Here is a 13,883-nt window from a genome sequence, read left to right as displayed (position 1 = left end):
CATGTCATCCTTTATGCCAGATCTGTTACAGGAGCAATAGCAACTTTAAAGTACTGCAGCTATTTCCAAATTAACTGTGTGCACACTCTCAAATCTGACAGTCTGATTGTCACAGAAAGACTATGAAGAAATAACACTTCAGAACAGCTTTTAGCTCATGCCCTGTAAATCTGGTCTGGGATCACATACTGAACAGTAAGTACTAAGAAGCCATTGACCTCTCACCGATTTGGGGAACATTTAATCTTGTGCACTAAATGGGACTCAGCCTTAAGGAAAAACAATTAATGCAGTCATGCAAGATAGTGAAACTGTGTTCCCACTATGTCTTGTGGTTAACTGGCCTGTTAAATAGATTATTCTGTGCACTGCGTGTTCCGTCTCTGTTCCCACACTGCAGTAATTCCCAGCTTCCTTCCTATCTCCCTACTATGCTTGATCCAGCTTCCTCGTCCTTCTTAGACATTCTTCTGTAACACACCCAATTCACCACTGTTCAGACCCCTGGGTTGACCTAACCGATCAACATGCACAATCAGTATTCAGGTAAATCCCAACAGGCTGGACTCATCCATCCCTTACCCTCTGGTGTGCCAAACAAATACGACATGTTAGTTCAGAGTACTGAGTATCTTTGAGATTTCTGTCCTTCTACACCCATAGATGGCCAATGCCTACCACAACCAGACACAGTTAGCAAGCCTGAGGGAAAGGGAAGGAAAGAGAAGAGACAGAAAAAATGACTACCTGACAGTTGGCCATGCCATTCTGTTAGACTCATTTCCTTAAGACAGGCTTGCAAACAGAAGTATGCGATTCTGGAATTGGAGGCTAATGGTAATTAAGCACTGGGAAGGGAGAAGCTAAGTTGCAACAGGTAGACCCACTCAGTCATTCTGATTTGAATGTTCCAGTTCACCATGTTAAAACTAGTTTTACAGAACATAAAAAACCCCACTCACTTTATTAGCTGTCTACATCAAAGCCACGTAAAACAATAAAGAAAATAAAAACCTTCTTTTCTCTGCTTTCCCTGCTGAATGCGCGTGCTTCAACAACACCGCTCACTTTTACTATGGGTCTTAACCCATTCGCTTTGGGAATGAACCGGAGCTTTGATGCCATAGGAACACATTTTTTTTGACGGACAGCTTCAATCTCCTCTGAAGACAAAGCACGTAGATGTACTTTGGCAAAATGGTTTCTAAAATACAAATACACATTTAATGTAAGCAATAGGCAAGGCAGTAAGTTAAAACATTTAATCTCTTTATGATAACTGAAGCCAAATATTTTTCTAAGAAGATAATTACAAATACTAACCTCTGCAGAAAGTGACATGGAAATCTGAATTTCAGAACAATTTCATGGTATCTTAATGACAATGTAATACAATAATAAGAAAGTACACATTTCTGCTTGATGCAAATTAAGATAATTTAAAAAAACTTAATTAACACAAATGAAAATTTAAGCACAAATTAGCCAAGTACATTTGAACATTATGAAATATTTTTTATGCAAGACAACAGAAAGGTGGGTATTTCTCATGGTTTCGGAAGCTTGAAAGACATTAACAAAGTTGAATAGAACCTTCTAAAAACTATGTTAAGAAAGATCCAGGGAAGGACTTAACACACTGTAATGGGCTGTTCTACTCCCAATACTTAGGGGACCTACTACTTATTAAAAGTTATAGTGAACTGAGATACTAGGATATGTATACAACATAAGGGCATTTAACAGTAACACGATTCAAAAGAACCGATCTGATGAGCAGGTGTCGGCTAAAGCGAACAGCAGAAAATAATGAAGAACGGAAGGCTCCCAAGTCACAGGTTCTGAGGTGCGTAAGTTCATCTTACCGGGAAACGTGTTTCCCCCTCAGGATTTACAGTTCAGTGTAGCTTAGTCCAAATCAATACTTTCCCATGCAATGAGGCAGCAAAAGGAGGTGGAGCAAAAGCCCTTGCTTTTACTTAAGACATATTGTTAAAGTGCCCTACCTGCAATGTAAAAGACCTGGATCAATCTCCTGCACTGCTTGTATTGTTCAGAAGGACAAAATGTGCCATTCCAAAAAGCCCTACAGCCTAGTGGTTAGGATACTCCCCTGGGAAGTGAAGCAAGACAATTCAAATATCCACAGAAGAAGGGACACAAATCTAAACTTGCATGCAGATTTTTCACATCCCACACAAACCAAGAGGCTGGTTTAGCAAAAGGAGGCCACACTATCACAAAAGGCAGTGGATGGATGGTGGGAACCTGGTGAGCATGCTCTAGGAGACACCTGAGAAGCCAAGCATGCAGGCAAGAGAGGCACACAAATACTTCTCTATGCCAACACAACTCACATACAAGCTAATGATCCAGCTGCTTGGGACTGTCGGGGTCCGAGTGACACAGTGCATGACACCTAGAAGGTATAGAGGCATCCAGGGCCAGCAAGTTGAGCTATTACTGAGCGAGTGTTCTGAGGATTTATATTCAAACTTTGGAATTAAATTCCTGGTACAGATGCTGCCCAAAGTAAAGCAGAAAGGACAGGAGATCCCTTTTCCACAGCTAGAGATCGCTATTATTTATTATGACTTAAATTCTTTCCTGAACTCATAAAACTTGATCATATACTAGAGTATTAGGTAGATCACCAAAACAAAACAAAGAACTCCAGTTCAACAGAAACAACTGAATGATCAAATCTCCATCCCTTTATAGTTCACATTTAAGACTGGAGGAAAAAAAAACCTCAACCACTGTATAAAAAAATATTACCTCCTTTGAAAGTGAAGACAAAGGCCAATTATTGGCAGATCTTCATCCTTACTACCTCTGGCCAGCTGTAGAATTTGATGTCATTTTGCCCGCAGCAACATTCATTGCTTATTTCATGGCATTTAAAGCAGTGCTAATGATTTTGAATATGCACTGATCTAGCAGCTACTGAATCATCCTGCTCTCATGTGCACACTCACAACACTGTTAAGCACTGGAACTTGGAGGAAATTGAGTGGATGGTCCTGCTGTCTTTTCACACGTCACCACAGTCTGATGGGGGAGATTCAGAACTTCTGCTGCATTTTCAATCCTCAGCAGCCACTCTGTGTGGCAAGGGCAAGGAGGGCACGGTCCTTAGGAAAACAAGTGCTGTCACCCCAACATTGGGTACATTATTTTTAAAACGTAACTTTGCATTCTGTGGGCCATGTAACTTGAAGCAACTGTATCATGAAATACTGAATTTTTCTTAGTAAGTACTGGTTTTAATTTGGGGTATGAAGTTCGGTATAGCTTCAAAAATTAATAGAAAGTTGTTTGTGTGCAATGACCAGCACACTCTCACCTCCACCCGTACAGCAAGACAAACATAGAGATTCAGGTCCCCTCTCAGAACTGTGGTCTGTACCCTTGAGTGGGATTCTGCACAGGAACATCTACTCACATGCACAGTCCTTCAGGATGGGGATTTACTCCCTAATGACAATGCAGTGCAAAGGCAGGCTCATGAGTAAAGTCCAGGTCCACTCAGTCCAACCTGTTCCATCCATTCTCTTCCTCCCAAAGGAGGATGCAAAAGGACTGGAAAGGCATCAGTGGCTACGCTTGGCTGTGAACGCCTTCCTGCGAGCCAGCTCAGAGCAATCGCCACAAGCAGCTCCAGCTGAGGAAGAGGAGAACCAGGACAACCACAGAACAGCCATTAGGGCAACAACTGAGGCCACCAGGTATCCTTCCTCCAGGGGAGATGGAAGCAGCTCAACAGCCTTTGGCACCAATTCACCAACAATGCCTGAAAACGCTGGCTGGTTAAGAGAGGATGCTGCCTGGAGAGCCTCAAAATGGCTGAGGCAGCCCTAAACAGCTGTTTCCCAATACATCTAAACCCCAATTTCCCTCCTCCTGTGTGAAGTAGGCAGCTTGCCACCTGTATGAATGCAGTAAACAGGATTAGTAGGAGACCTCACGTTACACTGCACGCTTGAAAAAGCAGTGCTGAAAGCCCCAGCCTTGTGAGTGAAGCTTAAGTGCAGCTGCTGGGATCTGACTAAAAGTCCATATAGCTACATAACCTGTAGCCAACAGCAAATACCCTGTCCTCACAGCACACCCTTGGCAAGCACGCAGCAGTAGTTCCTTGGGATGCTTCCCCAGCTTCCAGTAATCTGCCGCTCAGGGACCTCCTGAGCCAAAGGTGAGAAGGGGCTTCCTGCACGGTGGGGAAATATGTGGGTAGGAAATCAGAAGAAACGGGATCAGCCCAGATTAGGGTCTTTTGAGTTCAGAGCGCCTTGGCCTTACACATTGGGTTTTTCTAGGAAACTGGGAATACGGACAAAAGGGCCGAACCCCGAAATATTTGTTTTCTTTTAATTGCATACCCCACTAAAAATAGCATTATATCTAATATGTGAAAGTTACTACTCGATAATACTTTATGCCAAAAAGTAGCCTTTGAAGTACATTAAAACTACATAAAACACTAATTGCAACACTAAGGCTGTTAGTTTGAAGATAAGACAAACAGAGTATGTGGGACTGAAAATTATATTCTACTACTACTATTTAAATTGCATATTGTGTGCTACAACTGCAAACAAGATCAAGGCCCCATCAAGTGCAAACACATATGCAGAAGAGCTGCGCTGAAGATACCAATGTTGAAATCAGGGAGCGGCTGGGCAGGAGGGGAAAAATCACACATGTAACATTGTAGACCACTGTGAAAGCAAAAGGTTCATCATATAAAACAGCCACTAAAACACAAGACATCAAGTATGCTCATTTTGCACAGTTCCAAAGCGCTCTCAGACACCAATAATTTATAATGAAAACCCAAAAGAGGTGAACTATGGAGATGTGTGCACAATACTGTTCATTAAAATTGCCTTCAGATCTTTCCCGTTTTCTCACTTAATCACTTGATCTTAAATAATGCCCTAACTTAAATACATGCATGTATTTTTAAGACCAGAAAAGCAGCATGGAATTCCACAGCCGCACTAAAAAGAAGCTGCAGCTTTTAAATTCCTCAACCTTCAAAAAAAAAGAAAAACACAAGGCTACTGTCTGAATTTATGAATAGAGTATTACAGCATTTCAGCAGAGGTTTGGTTTTGGTGGTTTTTTTGTTAATTAAAGCAGTTGAAGCAAATTGAGTGTTTTTAAAATTAACTTTCCCAAGGTTACTTTGGGATCCTGTCACTATGCTTTACTCATTTTCAAAAGGTGTAAAATATTGACTTATCAAAACAAAATTCTCTTCATAATGGATTTTATTATTGCAAAGGTTTCTCCTCTTCTACCAAAGAATTCTAAATTTGAATCAGTTTTCTCACACAAAATATTTCTGAATTCACAAGCTGTGCATACTACAATCACAGGCTGAATCTTCTTTTGGGAAATTAAGCAAATAAAAGGAGGATAAATGGGCAATAAATGAAAGCAGAATTATAACTTCACACTACAAAACATGAGATTTCTACATATTCCATTAATGTTTGATTAGTTTTCTAATGTTACCTAATTCCAATGTTCTGTAACTTGCCCCAAATAAACTTTCGGTAGTAGAAAAGCATGTTTTTCTGGAACATGGTCTCGGTGATATAGAAAAATGATCTGAGCAACTCAACAACATAGGTATCCATCAGCCAGTATAGGAATTTAGCCAAAAGTTCTTCACGGAAACAATGTTCATAGGCAGGAACAAAGTGATCACCTTCAATAAACAATTCAAAGGTAGTTACAGCAAATGTCAACTATTTGTTTTAGTAAAGAAACAGAACATACAAACAAAAAAACCCGCACATAACACTCTTTTCTTAGCTTGAGGTTAATAGAAAGAAAAAAAGCAAATACAAACAATTGCACAGATGCCGCTCCAAATTTTCACTGGCATTAAATCATGTGACCAACCCAAGCTTAAAGTACAAACATAGAAACGAATTTGCAGTGACAAATTGACATACAGAATACGAATACATGCATTAGTAGCCCAAAGACTTACTTTCTTCCCCCGACATTGATTGTGCAAGATCTTTAATGCACAATGGCAAGATTATTGTGAAGGGAAAGGTAAAATGGAAATAAGCCTACTACAATATAAAACTTTAAAAAAAAAAAAAGCAAAAGAATGAAAATACTTAGGTATACTGTAAAAATAATAGAATTAAACTGGGCTGACTTGGGGATGAGAATGATATTGAGATTTCCCAACTACATGAAAATTAATTTCAGAGTTAGGCTTTATTTCAGACATCCTATATAAAACTTAATGCTGCAGTCAAAAAAAAGAAAAAAAAAAATCACCCTAAATCCATCAGCACTTATATTTAGATGGCACAAAAATTATGAACCCAGAACATTTCTAGCTACTATCAAATTTAAGGCCATATAGGTAGTGATGTCTAAATACAGGTGAGCAGGGAACAAACCCTTGTGCTACAATACTGAATTTTTGCCAACTTCCAATAATACTTTTTCTAATTAAAGAGTCGGATTTAGCAAAATACAACAGGGTAATTTAAATAAATTACACAGAAATATTAGTTTAGCTGCATAGCACAAATCATGATTATGGCACAAATGTGTTAAAAACAGCTTAATTTTGACACAACAGAGCTGAGGCTTAAAACTGAAACTTATAAAATGGAAATACATTTCCAGTTCTCTACCCTGTTTGGTTTGTGTGTGCTTCAGGGCAGAGACATTTTCATCCATTTACAGCACCTAAGAAAAGACTAGCATAAAGAGATAAAACGGCGTTCATGTCAACAGAAGCCAGGTAATATGAATGAAAAAATCCAACGATTGTTAGAAAATTCTCTAGCTGAAGAGTTGCAATATGCAGTTGTAACACACAAATTAAATCAGGATGTTGTTAAGTAGCTGTCCCGGAACTAGATCATTTGTTTTCTAAGTTCTTGACAACAGATGTAAATGACTACTACAATTCAGGGAACTGACAAGAAACCACTACTACTTTTGGAGGAAAAAACCCCCACCTACAGTGCAGCAAAGCAATAAAATGCGTGTTTAAACTTCAAGCACAGGGGAGTAGTTTCATGAAAATTAAAATCAAGCTTATGTGTTACTTTTCCTGGAATAATGCCAGAGAATTAAGAGGGTATCACTTTTTTTTAAGATAAGATGTTCCAAATGACTATGAACCAAACATATATTTTACAATAAAAACCTTTTAAAATATTTAACTCCTCAGCATTTTGAAAAGCATGTTTTTGAGCCATAGTTTCTGAATAAAGAATCGATATATTTGCTAGAATTAGCAGTTTCTTATGGAAGTGTAACCTCCTCTATTTTTGACATCAGTTCTCAAACATCAGACTTTTTATTTTCCTCCTACATTACAAAGAACCTGTAGTAATTTCAGAACCTTATTGCACCTTTTAAAAAGGAATACCATTTTCAGCTCACATCACTGTAGGATCCAAGTACATTACCAGGTAAGAATAAATACTGCAAACATACCAGTTAAGGAAGTGCAATCCACATTGTATAGATGGAGAACCGAAGCACAGAAAAATGACAATATGCATTAGATCCTACAGCAATCAACCACAGAACCACAGCTTCAGCCTAGATTTAAGTCCTACGATAGTGTCTGAAGAAAGACTTCTTCAGGGAAGCAAGATTTACCTGTCATCATCTGAAAAGAGGACTAAACAGAAGGGATTTGTATAGAATTTGGAGCAACCAGCTGATGCCCTCACAACAGCTTTCAGCCAGGGACCACTCAGTCTGATGACCTCTGCATCACCAACTACCCAGCCTGAAGTAGTGCTCAGTATGGGTCTCTTGTTCCTAGACAAGGGCTTTAGAAAGGTGACGGATGGTGGGCAAGCCCTGTATTGCATGGGTCCCATACTCACGTCATTCTCACAGGGCTGATGTGAGGGGGAAAAAAAAAAATATGCTGTGGGATAAAGGTTCACTCCCATAGCAGAGGAACACATGCCACTAGAAGTGTCTTGATTTGCCTTTAGTTCTTTCTGAAGGCTTACGGTAACCAACAGCCAGACTGCATTTTTTCCTTATGTGCTTAGGTCACACTTCAATGAATTTTCACAGTTACTGCAGTTCGGAGGGTAGGGGTGGAAGGGAAAGAGTTTTGTTCAAAGGCCCAGATTCTGAATTCATGTTTGTGAAAATGTCATCCTATTAAACACAAAAAGTGTGAATGAAAACTGAAGTTTTGGAAGGAACACAGGCTTAAGTGTTCTTCCACCATCAATCACAAACACTACTAGGTTTGCTCTCTCAGCTATGGTTATTACCAATGAATCCAACAACTCTGAACCCAGATTCAACATCCTCCCCTTCCCACCTTAAACGTAAACACCAGTCATCTGACACCCCCACCACTTAGTTCTTTAATATAAGAAGTACCTTTGACTAGACGAAGCCACATGCAGTCATTCACTCTCATCTTCCACATCAACTCCTGCAACGAAAGCTTAGCAAACTTCCCCATGGAAATGAATGCTTTCACATTTTTTAAGAACCGGCACTTGTTATGGTTTGAACCCCAAAGCTCAGCGGGGATGACCCGCTCCAGGCACTCCCTCACAAAGATGTACACCTGCCAGTGGCTGCTGTGCTGTTTGAGGAGCTCCCCAAGGGCTGAATCGCACACCTCTCCCGAGTTTTGCTCCTCACTCTGCGACTCCCCACACACAGATTTTGCAAGAGGAGCGCATAAGTTGTCTGGCATATCAGTGTGACCAGATTCACATCTGCTGCTTGTCACACGCTTAGTAGGCTCTTTCCCAAACTGTTCTGCTTGCTCATGAACCTCTGCTTCCCCAGGCAAGGCTGCCTGACAAGGCAGCTCAGTTTTTCTCACACTGGTTTCAGATATCCAGACAGGGCAATTTTTTTTCAAGAGAACTAGGTAAGGGCACTTTCCATGGTTCTTTAACAGTTTCTGAAATGTATGTCTCATTTGCCAGTAGCGTTTGGGCAACCTCTTCTTTCTCCAGTTGTGATGTGGCAGACTTTGGTTGTGCTTTTGCTCCAACAGATTTTGGCTTAAGAAAATAGTTTCTATAAGCCGTCTTCCACCTGCCTGACAGCCCTGCAAGCGATTCAATACAAACGACTTAGGAAAACATTCTTGGAAACTCCTGCGAGAATACAGAAGAAACTTCCTGTCAACGTACACTGCAGAACGCAAGAGCGTATTTGGTAACTTCTTTGCCAAATGAGCTAGGGGACTTTCCCGCCTTCTGCATTTTGAAGAAATACCCTCCATGGGTTTGATTTGTACAGAATCCAACTGAGATTTATACGTATGCATCTCTACTCCTTTCCTATGGGATTCTGCTTGCATTTCAGTGCTGGACTTTAAAGGTTTGTTACTCTGAACTCCTCGCAGAAAAGAGCTTTCACCTGCCACAAACTTCTTCCTGTTGCGAGATGTGTGAACTAAAGAAGGACCAGACATATCACTGTTACTTCTTTGAGAAACGTGTTGTTTTTTAATGAGATGTACAGAATGTGATTCTACATACCCAGTTCCATATCTCTTGAAACTACTTTGGTTTACATCAGGAGTGAGATTACAAGCCTTTTCCTCTCCCACTTTCTCCTCTACTTTTGCTCTCTTAGCTGGAATTTCAAGTTGTTCCCTATCAAGCTTCCTTTTTAAAGATGGTGCCGCAGCTGACAAATATAAACCGGAGCTACTCTGTTTTTCCAGATGTTCAGTAAACATTCTGATCTGTTTGCTTGCTTTAGAAACAGCTTTTGCAGAATACTGGTAACTGGACACTAAGCTTTGTATCTTGTTATTTTTATTTCCCATGCTGGAGACATTAGCTTCAAGTCTTTGTCTGCATTTCCACCAATGCAACTTTGAAAGATACTGTCTATGAAACACAAGCCTTTTTTGCATATAGTCAAGCAAGCTACTACGTTTATGCTTTGAAAACCTTTGTTTAACAAACACTGGGGATGAGTCTACATTATGCGAAATAAGTTCATAAACTGGTTGCCCACAAACTTGGTAACAATTACTAGGGGGAACCAGCATAAAGATTGCACAGTGTTCCAATAAATACATCATCACATCATCCCCTATCCTGCTCAGTAGTGTTTCCCAGAGGCCACTGATACGAATAGTTTCTGTTGCAGTATTGGGTAGGTAGCTGTATATATTTGAAGACGGCATGATTTGGAAATGAGAACTGTTTTCGTCCAGTAAGGAGTACCCATATGCGAGGACATTCTTCTTTCTTTTTTCACACAGTCTCTGAACAACTCTTGTGATGACTTCACTCTGACTAGATAACTGAAGAAAGAAAGAAAAAGAAAATTAGCTTTTATCACCGACTCATCCATAAACCACAATATACGCTTTAAACAAACAGACATGCAAGACACACAGTCCTAGACATCAGCTTTAGATCAAACCCTTTCAAAGCAATATTAATGATTCACAAGTGCCATACCCAAAAAGAAAGATTTTCAAGTGTGCCACAAGATGTTTACATGCAGCAACATGGGCCTATGACTTTAAGGAAGTCTTTTTAACGTCTGCCCTTTTGATCCTGGGTTTCATGCCCAGGAAACACCCTACGCTACTCCCCTCGGCTCCCTCAGCAACCTGGACTCCAAGGCCTTCAGGTCACTCTGCCCGTAGATACGTGCTCGTAGATACGTGCTCACGCAGGCTCTAACCTCCAGGGAACTAACACTGATTTTCTTGAGGCCTCCATTTCCTTTTACGTAAAGAAAAGTTCAATTAAACGACTCAGTTCACAGTTCTAAAACCCGCTCAACAAGCTTGCAAATTTTGTTTCCTACCGTAGCACAGTTTTGCTCATGCACGCAGTAGCTGCAAGAGGAAAGCAGCCTTTCCTCTCTGAAAAGTTTCTTCTGCTCAAACACCGACCTGCAAGCGGTTTTCCCCCCACTTCTCTATCATCTCAAGAGTCGGAAAGTGGCGTTTTTCATTTCCAGTTGCTCCCTGGCCACATTTGGTTTGTTCACTCCTACCCCATAAGGCAAGCAGAGAGCCAGGGAGCCCCAGGCACGCAGACCTTTTGTGTTACCTAACCGCCCACCCGCTGGCACCAGGACTTTGCTCGCCCACCCCCCAGAAGAGGCGGGGGGAGGGATGATGATGCCCCACCGCTCCCCGCGGGCTAAGGCCGACAGCCCAGGATGCTGGAGGGGGCAGGGGAGGCCCGGCCGGCAGCAGCCACGAGGGGCGAAGGGCCGCCGCCCCCGCACGCACATGGAGGACAGGAAGCGCGCTGCCACCCAGCCAGCGCGGCCGGCGGCGCCCAACGCCGTCTCCGCGGCCCCCAAGGGCCGGCAGCGGCCCTTACCCATCGCGCTAGCCGCCGGGGAAGCCCCGGGCCCCGGGAGGTGTGTGTGGGGGAGCCTCGTCCAGGCCCCCGGCAGGGCTTGCTCCTCGGCGAGGGCTGCGCTGCTGCGGCCGCCCCGGGCCCCACGCAGGTGCGAGCGGGCCACCACTCGCGCCCTGCCTCCTACCTGCTGGAAGGTGAAGGGCCGGGGGATGGCGCGGGCCCCGCGGGGGACGCACACCACGCACTGCCCCACGAAGGTCCGGTAGCAGGGGGCGTCGTCGCCACGCAGCACCTCGGCCTCCCCGGCGCCGCTCTCCCGCAGCCGCCGGATGAAGGTCTCCAGCGGGGCGGCCTCGGCGTAGCAGCCGCGCAGGGCGGCCAGCACCACCGCGAAGGGCTCCGCGCCCGCCATGTTGTGGAGACGGAGCACGCCGCCACCTGGGGCGGCCCCGCGCTCCCCTCCCTCCCGCACCGCTACGCTTCCCCCGACGGCCGGCGGGCAACAGGGAGCCGCTGTTTTAACAAAAAAAAACCAACCCCGTATTAATTTAAAAAAAAGAAAAAAAAAAAAAAAAGAAGAAAACGCCCTCGCAAATTTATCCCGCGGTTGCCGCGTCCGGGCGCCCCCGGGTCCCAACGTGGCCGCGGAGGGGCGGTGGCCGAGGTGAGGCGGGGCGGGGCGGGGCGGGGCGGGAGGCCGCTGTCCAGCTCCGGCGCTCCTTCCCTCCTCCGGCGCCGTCTGGTGCGGCAGCGGGCCCGGCCCCCGGCGGCGGGGGGCGACGGCACGGCTGGGGCGCCTGTGAGGCAGGGCACTGGCGCTGGCTGCCGCAGACGTGTGGCGCGGCTGCTGGCCAGACGTTCAGGCTTTTAACTTTCAGGCAGCTTTGTAGCATCTTTTCGGTGGATAATTCGTCCTGTGTGTTTTCAGGGTGCTTGGGATGGCGTGAACTACAGTCAAGAAAGGGGTTGAAGAAAGTTTTGGAGGTGCCGAAGAAGTTTTTAAATGAGTCTTGCAAGTTTATTGAGGTAGATTTCCTCTGGAAGAAACCAGGAAGATTCCCTTCCAAGGAACCCCTTTTAGGATCAGCACTACACAGAGGACCTGTCTGAAATAACAGCAACTGTAGAAGAGGTTATGATGGAGATGAACAGAGTAAACCCTAAAAATAACCGGCTGGCTGGTCCTGGGTTTCTCATCAAGCTCATGAATGAAAAAGCCAAATCACTTATGGTAGTGTGCAACATCCGACTCAAAATTTTTCTTTGAGTATCTGAAGACTTCATGGTAGCAAACTTGATGCCAGCCTGTAAAAGGGATTGCAGTGGTGTTCTGGGGAACATCTAAGCCTGGTGTTTATTCCAGGTAAATTAGTAGAAATAACAGAAGACAGGATTAGTAGATGCTGGGAGAAATACAAATTGCTTAGTCAACATTGCTCCTGTAAAAGGGAGTCCTGCCTTAGAAAACTCTTTGAGTTCTATGAAGGGTTGGGAAGACATGAAAATTATGGTGATGTGGTTGATATATTCTACTTGAATTTCCAAAAACCTTTGCAAGGAAATGTTATCAATAAAAAAAAAACAAACCTAAAATGGAAGGTGCTGGTACAGATATATTATTGTTAAAAGATAAGAGATAGAGGTAGGGATAAATGGTCAGTTCTTTCAACTGAGGAAGATCCCCACCAGAGTTCCACATTAGTCTGCACTGTGTAACTTTCACAGAAGTACTGTAAATAAGCAGTAAGTAAGTGGCAAGATTTGCTGATGGGATGAAGTTATTCAAAGCAGCAAGGACACAAGCAGAATAGAAAATTGCAGAAGAACTTTACAAGACTGAGTGAGCAATTACATGGCAGATGAAATTTAATGCTGATAAATCAAGTATAGCACAGAGGTGAAACACATTCCTAGCTTCATATATAAAATGATGGGTTCTGAGCTGATTAGTACCACTCAGGAGTGAGACCCCAAGGTTACATGAAACAAATAGGCATTGTGCTCAGCAGCAGTCAAAAAAGCATGTTAGGAATGATTGGGGAAGGAGTAAAGAGGACGTCATTATGCCATTGCATAAATTCATGGTTTGCCTGCACCTTGAGTGCAGTTCTGGTCTCTGCATCTCAAAAAAGATGTACTAGAATTGGAAAAGGTTCAGCAAGGGATGATCAAATGTATGGGAGAGTCCTGTATGAGCAATGCCATGGTAGGCTGGAACTGGAAAAGGGATAACTTGGTGGGGAAGGGCAAATGCGGCATGCCATGATCCATCTCCTGATGCAGTTGGATATGTGCCCTGGGACCTGGCAGTCTTACAGGTCACTCAAAACATGCTGCAAAGACATGGATCACCCAGTTCCTCTCCAAATCCAACTCTCCTGCTCCAGCCGCTCTGTCCTGCTGATCTCTCACATGTAGTCACAGCAAAAGACTCTGGGGCTCTGACTACCAGGACATGTCTTCTGGTAAAGCTGCACTCCTGGCCCAGGGGGCTGTAGGTGTTAAAGATTAAGAACAGAGAGGGGTGTGGCACACCACATGGCATAAATC

The 13,883-nt window shown here is 43.4% G+C and overlaps 1 protein-coding gene across 2 annotated transcripts in view; it reads right to left on the bottom strand.

Moving 5' to 3' along the window:
* Positions 1–11,745, bottom strand: part of TERT (telomerase reverse transcriptase) — a 35,373-nt gene extending 23,628 nt beyond the window's left edge. The window contains exons 1-4 of one of the 2 annotated variants that reach the window (XM_050892031.1): positions 11,518–11,745; positions 8,407–10,309; positions 5,524–5,719; positions 1,015–1,204 (exon numbers count right to left, since the gene is read on the bottom strand). In XM_050892031.1, the coding sequence (XP_050747988.1) occupies positions 1,015–1,204; positions 5,524–5,719; positions 8,407–10,309; positions 11,518–11,745 (2,517 nt within the window). Of the gene's footprint in view, positions 1–1,014; positions 1,205–5,523; positions 5,720–8,406; positions 10,310–11,517 lie in introns of those variants that run through there. The other variant, XM_050892032.1, reaches the window with a different exon arrangement.
* Between the last annotated feature and the right edge of the window lie 2,138 nt (positions 11,746–13,883).

This window comes from Gymnogyps californianus, chromosome 2 (genome assembly GCF_018139145.2).
Source record: "Gymnogyps californianus isolate 813 chromosome 2, ASM1813914v2, whole genome shotgun sequence".
NCBI classification, from domain to species: domain Eukaryota; kingdom Metazoa; phylum Chordata; class Aves; order Accipitriformes; family Cathartidae; genus Gymnogyps; species Gymnogyps californianus.
This window is presented reverse-complemented; position numbering and strand designations above follow the sequence as displayed.